Source organism: Rhinatrema bivittatum, chromosome 9, assembly GCF_901001135.1.
Source record: "Rhinatrema bivittatum chromosome 9, aRhiBiv1.1, whole genome shotgun sequence".
Classification (NCBI taxonomy): domain Eukaryota; kingdom Metazoa; phylum Chordata; class Amphibia; order Gymnophiona; family Rhinatrematidae; genus Rhinatrema; species Rhinatrema bivittatum.
The window spans coordinates 85,671,158-85,683,211 of NC_042623.1; the positions used below are offsets into that span (position 1 = coordinate 85,671,158).

Here is a 12,054-nt window from a genome sequence, read left to right on the forward strand (position 1 = left end):
GCAATAATGTTTGGAATTAACTTTAATGCTTTAATGGGAATTGCATCTATTGGGTGAGCAGCATAATTCATCTTGTTGATTAGTATTTCATTTTCAGTAGATTTATTTATTTATTTTTATTTATTTTTAATTTTTATATACCGGAATTCCTGTATGCAATACAAATCAGTCCGGTTTACAAGTAACGAAAAGGTTGCCCTGGTCTGGTAGATTAGACTGGGGTTTTTTTACATAGAACATAGAACAATAACAATCAACTATTGAACATTATTACAAGGAACAGTGAAAGTAACAATAGTATTTAACAAACATATAATATTATTATAACATTATTCGTGTTCACGTTTTACAAGGAACTTTGGTAGCGTAAATAGTCTGCAAGTAGATGAAACATTATCGAAAGTACACCAGATAGAATCCGGGTTATTATGTAAAATAATCTGCTGAGTGTTTGACATTGGAATGTTATTAATTAATTTTGAAATTTTTTTTTAAAAAAATGAGCTAACTTATTGCAATTAATTTTCAAATTGTCCTGACTTTGTCTACTTGGTTTGGTTAGCTCAGACACATAGGAAAAAAGGACTCTGGGATTGAATTGGAAATCGTGGATTTTTCGTGAGAAATAATCACGCTTGGTTTTATAGATCGTGGATCTATATTTGGTTAAAATAGCCTGATAATTGCCCAGATTAACAGGAGAATGGTTCTTTCGCTATCTCCTTTCAAATGATCTGAGGGTGCATTTGATTTTCTTTAATTCAGGGGTGTACCATGGAGTTTCATATTTATTAGATGGTTTAATTTCTTTTTTAATTATAGGACATAAAGTGTTAGCTAGTTCTGTTGTTATGGTGTTCCAGGAGGATAATGCAGTATCAATATCAGTTTTTTCTAAATTGTTGCGCACCACCAGAAATGATTTGGCTAGATCTTCCTGTTTGAAAGGTTTTCTAAAGTCAATAGTAGTATTAGGTAAAGGAGTATTAGTGTTGATGTTATTTAGGGTCAGTTGGGTTTGGATCAGTCTATGATCTGACCATGGTACTGGCAGACATATTGGGGGTTCGGTATTTGAAAAGAACGAATTAATAAAAATTAAATCTAGTGTATGTCCTGTTACAAACCAGGAAGTGGACCCTTAGTTCGAAGTAGGGTTAGCACTACCTAGGAGAGAGTCAACTCTCTTAGGTTCCTACCATCGGAAGGCAAGGCCTGGTAGAAATAGCAGTTGCACCGGTACTTCGCCACTGGAAGTCCGCGGTCCCCCCAGGAAGATCCTGTAGGAACCCAGGCTGCTTGGACTTAGGTGATTTGAAGAGGATGGAAGATAGTCTGGATGCAGGTGCCTCCTGCAGGTCGAAGAATCCAGATGGCTGGCGCCTCCAGTGGGTCAGTAGTCCAGTCCAGTAGTCCAAGCCAGGAGAATGGTCGGAAGCCGGTCCAGTGGTGAATCGCAGAGAATGGTCGGAAGCCAGTCCAGGGGTGAATCCAGGAGAATGGTCGGAAGCCGGTCCAAAGTCAAGCCAGGGAAACGTTCGGAAGCCAGTCCAAGAGTCAAGCCCAGAGAATCCGTCCAATGAGAGAGGAGAAGCAGAACACAGAAGAACCGGAACAAGAACCAGAAATCCAACAGCGAGGATCAGGAACACCGGAACCAGTCAGACCAGAAGTCACGATACCAAGGCAAGGTCGGAGGAGCAGACCTTGCCTTATATACTAAAACCATGGGGGGAGTCCCTGGAAGAAGCCACGACAACTTCCTGTCGTGGCCCCTTTAAATCTGATCTTCAGCCGCGTGCGCGGTTCTATGCAGAGCCAGAGGGGGAGGAGTCAGACCGGCCGAGAAGAGCCATGTGGCTGGGCCTAGCAGCAGCAGCGGCCGTGCAAATATCGTTAATGATGACTGCCTGCCTCTGCAGGAGCCTCAGAGGCGGCCCAATGCCTCGGGCCCTGGTCACGGACCGCCATGGCCGGCAGCCATAACACCCGGCCCCAGTCGCGGACTGCCACGGCCGGCGGCCATAACATGTCCAGCTTTATGAGTAGGGTGTTCAACTATTTGCCTGAATCCTATTGCAAGCACAGTGTTCAAAAAGATTTCACAATTAGTTGTTAGCGGTATGAGGTCAATGAGTAAGTTAAAGTCTCCGAGCACAATGGCTGGGATATCCATATTTATATGATCAGTGATACATTTAGTTAATGGAGAGATATTATGTTCGAGGAGACCTGGGAGTGCATACAGTAAACAAATTTGACGATATTTGGATTTTATGAGGTGGTGCAATTTCATAATGTGGTGCAATATTGATGGTCTGAGAGATTAGTTTAAGTTTTTTAAGAACCATAAGTAGTAGACCCCCATCTTTTCGATTAGGTAGAGGTATGGAGAAAACATCATAAAGATGCTGAGGTAATTGATTTATCAAAACAACATCAGTTTTTAAAACAGGTTTCGGTTACACAGCATATATCAGGATGGTTTTGCAAGACAAGGTCAGAAAAAACTGGAATCTTCTTTACCAACGATTGTGCATTGGTTAATAATAATGATAGTACAGAGAGTGCAATGATCTTTGAGATCTGAATTGCTGGTATGGGTATGAGAGTTCGGGGTCTATTAGACGTTGAATAGTTAGTCTTTCGAAATTTAGGTCTGTGTTGAGTAATGATGGTTGAATATACATTTGTTCTTCCATGATAATATTCACAGATTTAGCAGTTTCGCGTTTTGCGTTTTTGGTGGTAAGGATCAAGGAAAGACAGAATAGATGAGTCAGAGAAAGTAGATTGTTCCTGTTTGATTGCAGGTCTTGCAAGGTGCAGCCCAAAGGGGCTGCACCTTGCAAGAAGTATCTGAGTCGGAAGTAGAACTGGAGCTGTCTGAATGTGTTCTTATGTTTCCCATTCTTTTTACTTCCGTTTTTATTTTTGACCATTTGAGCTGTGGAGGCCACCTCTGTGGATGGACCAAGTGTACCAATCTCCCCAGTAGACTCACTCCTTGGAATACTGTCAACCTGAGACATTGATTCAGTCCATGTTAAACTTGTGGAGGGTAACGCTGCTGTCTCTCTTCTGTCTGCTGTGGTGATTTTGGATGTCTTCCATGTAGGTTGCAAACCTTCTTTCTCTAGTGGCTGTGATCGATCTGGCACTACATGGGATGAGGACATATTTGCAGGTGGACAAACCTGTGCTATGTTTTAGCAAGCAAGCAAGCAAGCTGACCTCACCTCTGACCCCCCCCTCGTTGTGGTTCCAAGCAAGAAGGCCTCATCACCCGGATTCTTCCATGCCCAACTGAATCTAGCTGTCCAGCCCTGCCTAAGGTTACTAAGCAGGGGCCTCACCACTGCTTGTCTGATGACTGGAAAACAGAATCCATTACCTAAGCTTACCCCCCCTGGTTCAGGTACCCCGCCACCTCTGTTCAGCTGCAACAATATACAAGCATAACCATTCTACAAGCAGAAAGCATCACTTACTAACAATTCACATCAAATTGTATACCAAATTTGCATATGTGCAAATGCTTTTTTTTTTTACGAATATAAGCAAAAAAATAAGGATGAGAAAGCAGTATTGCCGCTGCTGGGATCAATATGACATGCTGCTTCGACTTCTAGATTAAAAAAACTCCACAATTACAGCACCTGTTCATCAACTCAAACCCTTCCACTTACTACTTCCCCCCTCCGAGAGGAGCGGTAATGTGTTTGCTGGCTAATGTTTTTCTGTGGGCAGTATTCACATAATATCTGTATATTTCTGTATGTTTTTAGTGGTTTTAATAGCTGTATGTGCACATGGGGAAAATGTCAATATTACCAGCTATTTTAATGTATTGAATCCATTTCCTCAAGTGCAATTTGTGTTTTATTAATGATGGAGAAATATGTCCATAAAAAATTTAAGGAGCACATTGTTTTGGAAGGTATACATACTGCATGATAGCATAAATATAAAAATAACACAATACTGTAATTTCACACAGTGTCTTTTTATATCACTGCCATTTGGTAATCAAGAAAGTGTAAATATATTTTCAGTAGATATACTGCTAAATTATTTACCCCATTTTGTTTAATTCCAGAGTGTTTCACAAAAGTATACATATACTCCATTAAATCAACTTAAAGGTGGTACTATTGTTAATGTATATGGTGTTGTGAAATTCTTCAAACCTCCATACCGAAGCAAAGGCACTGGTAAGTACTATGTATTGAATGAACTCTCATGGTTAACACATTGTTTTCAAATTTACTAATGTAGAAAGAAAATGACATACAGATTTTTAATCTGGATATTAACATAATTCACCATTGATGCAAGGTCATAGAGAGTGCCAAAACATAAATGTGCAAGATGCCTCCTACTTTTACTACTGCTGTGATTTTTACTTCCCACTCTAATAGTGGTATCCAGTAACCTTTGGTGGATCACTTTAGAGGCAATTTTCAAATGACACCGAGTACCTACAGCCATAATTACATGAAAACATATTATGTTCCCGCATAATAAGATGTGTTTGACGGTGTGTACATGCTAACGTGCATTTGTGTACACATTTTTGTGCAGGTGTTATGTGCAGGCCTGGGAAGACGCAGCTTTTGTGTGTGTGCTTTTGTCTGGACCATGGGTAGCCTCCCACCCTATTCAGGAGAAGCTTGGGTACATCCCACTTATTCTGGATTCATCTGACTGGATTCCTCTGACTGAATGCTAAGAAATGAGAAATTTCCTTTTCTTTAGGACAGTCAGACGTATCCAGCTTCCCTCCCTTGGCGAATGATTGTGTGATGATCTTCCTGTGTGCCTACGTGTTACAAGGATTACTAGTAAGTGTTACTCTAGACCCTAGATTAGTGTTATATTCTTTGTGAGCTCAGTGTTGTCTGTTGGCCAAGTATTGACATGGTTATCTGTTTTTAATCGAATTTTGTTTGCTAGTCTGTCCAAAGTTGCTTTTGAAGAGAATACTGGCAGGCTGAGGTTACTTGCAGGAATGTATTTACTGTGACATCAGCTTGCTTCCATCTCCATCTGCTGGTAGGCGTGCATAACCCACTTATTCTGGATTCATCTGACTGTCCTAAAGAAAAAGAAATTATCAGGTAAGTAGTAATTTCTCATTTTCAGATTTTTCAGTTACTTCATTGCCTCGCTGTTTCTGCAACCTCCCAAACAGCTCTTTTCAGTGCTATAAAAAAACCCCCAACTTCTTCTGTACAGGATGTCCAGCACCAAGAAGCCCAAAATTAGTGGCTTCAAAGACTGTGTATGTTGATGAAAATGTCTATTACAGATGGATATGACATCTGTTACAGCTGCCTAGGACCAAATCCTGACCAGGCAAATTGCTACCATTGTGGCTGTATGTATTTGTTCTCTCAGAAGTCTAGGGCCTGGAAAATGGAGGAACTGCATAAGTGTTTAAAGAACTGCAGCCAGTCCTCCTTCTCCCAGAGTGGAGCCTCGTCATGCTTCTCAAGTGCCAAGTTGAACAGGAGTTCCTTGAGAAAGTCCCCCTCCCCATCTCTGCTGAAGCAGGCTGGATCCTCTCTCAAGCAAACCAAGCAAACAAAAGACATGAAGCTCTAATTCATCCAGGGCAAGCAGGATGATAGTCCTCACATATGGGTGACGTCATCAGGCAGAGCCCTATTACGGAACGCTTTTGTGTAATCCTTAGGCGATTTACGGCCCAAAGTCCAAGATAAACTAGCTGATCTGCCGTGCACCACAAGGTCCAGCAGACAGTGGTTCATTGCAGGACCACCGCGAGACCCTGCGACAGCTCTCTACATTTTTTGCAAATCCTCCCTGCTTGGCTAGAAAACCAGCGAAGAGGGATGCTAGAAGGACTTTTTATCGCTCACACGAGTATTATCCAGCTCCCGCGTGAGACCAACCAGTCCACTTCAAAAAGCACGTACATGTCAACAACTGATATCCAGATCACACTAGCTCCGCCAGTTGGGCAGGCTTGGATTTTGAAACCTTGCCAGAGAACAGAACAGTCCATCCTACTGAGGACCAGGGCTCGGGACACCGTTCCCCGGACACAGCAAGGCAGAGGATTTTATTCCCGCTATTTCCTACTTCCAAGGAAAACAGGCGACCTCCGCCCATCCTGGACCTCAGAAATCTCAACAAATTTCTTCAGAAAGAAAAGTTCAAAATGGTGTCTCTTGGCACCATGCTTCCCTTACTACAACAAGGAGCTTGACTCTATTCTCATGACCTTCAATACGCTTCATAGTGAGTCAACAGCATTTTCAATACCAGGTTCTGCCATTTGAACTAGCTTCGACACCTCGTGTATTACACCAAATGCCTAGCAGTGATTGCCGCTTATCTACGAAAAAACAGCATTCACGTGTTTCCTTACCTGGATGACTGCCCAATAAGGAGTCAGTCCAAACAAGGAGCTCTAAATTTTCTAAGACTCACTATAAATCTACTAAATTTGCTGGGATTTCTGATCAACTTACATAAATCCCATATGGATCTGTCTCGCCTCCTTTCCTCCATCAGAGCACATCTGGGCACTACAGTCCAAAAGGCCTTCCTGCCCAATAACAACGCAGATATCCTATCAAATTGTTCACATCTCTGCGCGCATGCAACATAGCCTCAGCCCATCAATTCTTCCCATTACTGGGCGACATGGTTTCCACGGTCCATGTCACTCCTATGGCCAGACTAGCCAAGGGAAAAACTCAGTGCACTTTAAAATTCAGTGGCTCTAAACCGTTTAACCGCTTTCGTCCCTGATCCATGTCACCGATCCAGTAACCAATTCCTCAGGTGACCTTGGCCACGGTCGCATCCAACTTGGGTTGGGGAGCTCGTATTAACAACCTCCAAACCCAAGATGTGTAGACTCCGCTCGATGAACACTCACATCAACTTCCTAGAGCTTCAAGCCATACATTATGCTCTTAATTAAAACTCTCACACAAAATTGTGTGGATACAGGCAGACAACATAGTGGCAATGTGGTACTTGAACAAGCAGGGACGCACAGGCTCTTATCGGCTCTGCCAGGAAGCTGCGCAGATCTGGGCCTGGGCCCTTGCACACTCCATGCATCTCCGGGCCACTTATCTAACAGGCATACCGAACGTACTAGCAGACCATCTCTATCGATGTCTTCATCCCCATGAATGGTCTCTGAATCCATGTGTAGCGAGCAAAATCTTCTAGCGCTGAGGTCAACCAACCATCGACCGCTTTGTGTCCGAATTGAACCACAAAGTGGACAGATTCTGCTCCCTACACAGGCAATGAAACACCTTAGCCATGGATGCCTTTGCTCGCCCCTGGAACAATGGCCTCCTATATACTTCTCCGACGAGACCACTCATAGCCAAAAAACTCTCGTGAAGCTACATCAGGACGGGTTTAATGATTCGCATACCCCCGTACTGACCTCGACAAGTATGCTTCCCCATACTTCTCGACCTATCAATCCAGGAATCAATTCGCCTGTCCACAGCTCAATCTCATAACACACAATCACGGCAATTTATGCCATCCGAACCTTCAAATCTTTTCACTAATATTTTTCAGGTACCTGTAGCTTCACGAAAGCCTTTCACACGTAAATAGACAGGATTTACCAAATGGTGTACACAAAAAGGTATTGGCCCCTTTTCCTGCCCCATCTCTATTAGGCTATATAGGGCACCTTTTTGGATTCTGGTCTCCAGATATCCTCTGCACAGGTACACCTCAGTGCCATTTCAGTGTACTACCAGGGAGTAGGGGATCCCCTGATAGCAGCTCAACCCCTTATGAGTCTGCTTATGATGGGCTTTCTAAAACTTAAGTCTCCTCTACGATCACCGGTTACGGAATGGGACCTAAATGTAGTGCTCACAAGACTCATGCGTTCCCCGTTTGAGCCTTTGCATTCCTATGACATTAAAAATTCTAACATGGAAAATTCTTTTCCTTGTAGCCATTACATCTTCTCAGAGGGTCAGTGAGTTACAAGCCCTTGTTGCATACTCACCCTACACTAGGTTCCTCCTTGACCGCGTGGCCCTCCTTACTCACCCTAAATTTCTTCCTAAGGTGGACACAGTCTCTCCCCTTACTCAGTCTCTAGTCTGCCCACTCTTTTCCCAAGGCCTCACTCTCACCAGGGCGAGAGGTTTTTTGCACACCTTGGACTGTAGGCGTGCACTTGCATTCTATCTAGACCGCATTGCAGTCCATAGGAAATCCACCCAACTCTTTTTTTGTTTCTTTTGACAAAAACAAGCTGTGAGTTGCAGTGGGCAAACAAACTCTCTCCAACTGGCTAGCAGACTATATCGAATTCTGCTATGAAAAAGCAGGCCTTCCTCTCCAGGGGTGAGTGAAGGCACATTTTGTATAACAGCCATGGCAACATTGGTAGCACACTATCGTTCAGTACCAATTGCCAACATCTGCTAGGCTGCAACATGGAGCTCTCTTCACACATTTGCAGCCCACTACTGCTTAGATAAGGATGGCAGTCAAGACTCTGCCTTTGGACAATCTGTCTTGAAAATTTTTTTTTCCAGTATAAAGCACAACTCCTTCCACAACCACCTGCTGTGATTTCAGGCTGCCTCATCATTGCCAAAAGCACCCCAATTATTGTGCCTGTTGCATGAGTTGTCTGCTATTGGCCTGTTGTAATATGAGTCAGCCTGTAGCTTGCTAATCACCCATATGTGAGGACTACCATCCTGCTTGTCCTGGGAGAAAGCAGAGTTGCTTACCTGTAACAGGTGTTCTCCCAGGACAGCAGGATGTAGTCCTTACGAAACCCACCCGCCACTCCGCGGAGTTGGGTCCACTTATATTTTATTATTTTATTTTTCGCTCTCACTTTTTTGCTACAAATGAGACTGAAGGGAGAGACCCCTGTGGACACAGGGATCATGGTATGCTGGGCATGCTCAGTGTGCCAGTCAAAGTTTCTAGAAACTTTGACAAAAGTGTTCCATAATAGGGCTCCGCCTGATGACGTCACCCATATGTGAGGACTACATCCTGCTGAACTGGGAGAACACCTGTTACAGGTAAGCAACTCTGCTTTCCTTTCATTTCAAAGATCTTGCTGAAACTCAGAAGACACTAGGGAACTAAAATTCTAATGGTACCCTTTTGGCGCGACAGATTTGGTTCCCATGCTTTCATGAGATGTTAATCAAAGATGCAATCAGACAGAGGAATTCCCTAGCTCTCATCACACAAGATCAGGGGCTGGTGTACCATCCTTGGCCTGAACAGCCTGGATTTTGAGAGGGTAGTTGTGCAACCCTTGATTCTTTCTGAGGATGTGTGTCATGGTGTTCTGGCTTCCAGTAGGAGGTTTACCTTTTGGTGTGAAGGAAAGGCCCTAGGTTCTATCTTCTGCTTCACACTGAAACTGGTTGATTATCTTCTACATCTTTCAGAGTCAGGTCTTAAGACCAACTTCTGTTAGGATTCACTTTAGTGCAACTGGCGCATACTAACATCATGTAGAAGGTAGGCCCATCTTTGTACAGCCTTTATTTGTCTGATTCATGTGAGGCTTGCTTCATTTGAAGCCTGTCAAGCTTTTCTTTGTATCATGGGACCTCAATGTGGTATTGACTTACCTGATGAAAGCTCCCTTTGAGCCTATAGACACTTGAGAGCCAAAGTATCTGACCTGAAAGACCATATTTTTGGTGCTGGTCACTGTGGCATACAGAGTCAGTGAGATCCTGGCCTTAGTGACTTGTCCAACTTATACTGAGGTTTTTTTTATAGGGTGGTTCTGTGCATGCATCCTAAGAAAGTGTTTGACTTCCACCTTGACCAGTTCTTCAAACATTTTTTTCCTAGGCTTCCTGTCCACAAAGCTGACCAAGCACTATATAACCTGGACTGCTAGAGAGCCTTGGCCTTCTATTTAGACTGGTCTAAAGCCCTTAGAAAGTCCACCTGTTTTTTTTGTTTCTCAAATTGACTAGTAGATTGCATCTCCTTCTGTTATGCCCAGACATACCTGAATCTGGTGGGCAATGTCAAGGCTCAAAATATCATGGTCATGGCAGTGTCTGCACTAAGATCAGCCTCCATGGCGAAGATTTGTAAGACTGTGACATGGAGTTCTCTCCAAACATTCACATCACATTATTACTTGGACAGGAACTCCTAACATGACAGTAGATTTGGTCATTTTGCCCTGAGGGGTCTATTTGAAGTGTAGAACCCAACTGGTCCGTCCTAGAACCAGTTATTTTGGTTTTAGGCTGCCCCTATAAAAAGACAGAGAATAGAAAAAAGGCTTATTCCTTAGCATTCGGATAGGTAAATCTTGAGTGGGTTATGCACTTCTGCCAGCAGATGGAGCAAAAGCTGATGTCATGGCCATATAGTCCCGCCCCAACATCAGCCTGCCAGTATTCTCCATCTCCAGGAGATGGTGGACATGCATTTCCCTTTGGAGAATTGCCTATGAGGAAAAAACAAAGTGAAGTTTGTCAATCAGGTCTACCACATCTTCTAGGTTTACCATGATTTGGTTCAGTCCATCTGAATCATTACCCATGAAAACCTTCTCCAGTACGGGTACCTCCCCAACATCCTCTTCAGTAAACACCGAAGCAAAGAAATCATTTAATCTTTCCGCGATGGCCTTATCTGCATATGGATGCATATTCCCTTCCATTGGAAACGTTAGCCATCCGTTTTGCTGTTCTGGATCTTCCTTCAGTTTCAGGCCTTGCCTTTTGGGCTAGCCGTGGCACCCAGGATATTTTTTCCTAGGTTATGGTGGTGGTAGCAGTGGCTCTCCACAAGGAGGGCATTCTAGTTCACCCGCTGGGTGGTTCTTTGCTCTGGGAACTTGGCTAGGGGGTGAATGTGGCCTAGAGTAATTTGCTGCCATCTCAGACCCTGGAGTATCTCGAGGTTAGGTTTGATACTTTTGTGATTGTCGCTGCCCGACGTCTCCACTCCGCCCTCCTTACCTCTTTGGCGACTCCCTCCTGGGTTGATGGAAGTTTGGCTTCTGCGGCATTATCTTGCCGACAACCGGCGTTCCCGGACCTGCTAGACGCCACCTTCCACCATGTTCTCCTAAGGCCTAAGGGCGCACGTGCGGCGCAGCCCTGACTCAAGTACCAGCAGTGGACTTCAGGGGCGTCCCCCTGAGATGACGTCATCATCTTCGGATATTTAAAGGTCTTTCATTTCACTAACTAATCGAGTTAGCAAAGGGTTTCCTACCTAGCTGCCTCCAGGTATCGCTGCAGATGGGATTCACTCTTCGCATACCTTGCTACTCTGCCTCCTCGGACTTTACCAGGGGTACCCGCTCCTCGGGGGCCTCGCTGTCTCTTTTACTTTTCAGGTCACAGTCTGGAACCGGTACTCGCTCCTCGAGGGCCCACGTTCCCGGACCTGCTACTGAATATAACTTCTGCCAGGAAGTAACTGCTGCCAACAACACCAGTGAGTTACCATCTCTCTCTCAGAGCTTTCCCTGGAACCAGGTATTCGCTCCTCGAGGGCCTACTTTATTCCAGCTCCTGGGCTGTTCTAAGAGGCTACAGTGTGAGTGTTACTATCAAGGCTCTGTTCCTGAACTCTGCATACTCTGACTACTCACTATCTCAGTTTTTCTACAGCTCAGCCTTCCTGGGATCGCGGTTCCAGTGCCTGAGGGACTACAGCCCAGCCGGGCTATTCCAGCTCACTACTGCCACCTCTGGTGGTTCTCAAAAACTGTTTAATAAAAGAACTTGTATGTGTCTGTCTCCCAACTCTGAGCCTGACCGGTGGTCCCTCTCGGGATCTTCCCCCGAGGGCGTGGTCATCTGCCACCGGCCCAAGGATCCACCCACAACTATCACAAATAATAACAGATACAAGGTGGGGCACAGTATGCCTGCTGCACTGTCGGTTCCACACGTTGTTGCTATGAGTTTGATCCCTGCGGAACCCTGTTTGTCCAACCGTGGATCTTATCTACAGGGCCAGGGGTTGATGGCTGCTGCACTAGAAGTGGTTCTTTGGGAGAGGACCCATATA

The 12,054-nt window shown here is 44.4% G+C and overlaps 1 protein-coding gene across 3 annotated transcripts in view; it reads left to right on the forward strand.

Moving 5' to 3' along the window:
* POT1 (protection of telomeres 1) overlaps positions 1–12,054 on the forward strand; it is a 364,682-nt gene that overhangs the window by 91,662 nt on the left and 260,966 nt on the right. For all 3 annotated transcript variants that reach the window (XR_003858606.1, XM_029615658.1, XM_029615659.1), the window contains exon 7: positions 4,100–4,214. Coding sequence is in view for 2 of the 3 variants with exons in the window: in XM_029615658.1 (XP_029471518.1) it covers positions 4,100–4,214 (115 nt within the window). In the remaining variant the exon portion in view is untranslated. The remainder of the gene's footprint in view (positions 1–4,099; positions 4,215–12,054) is intronic.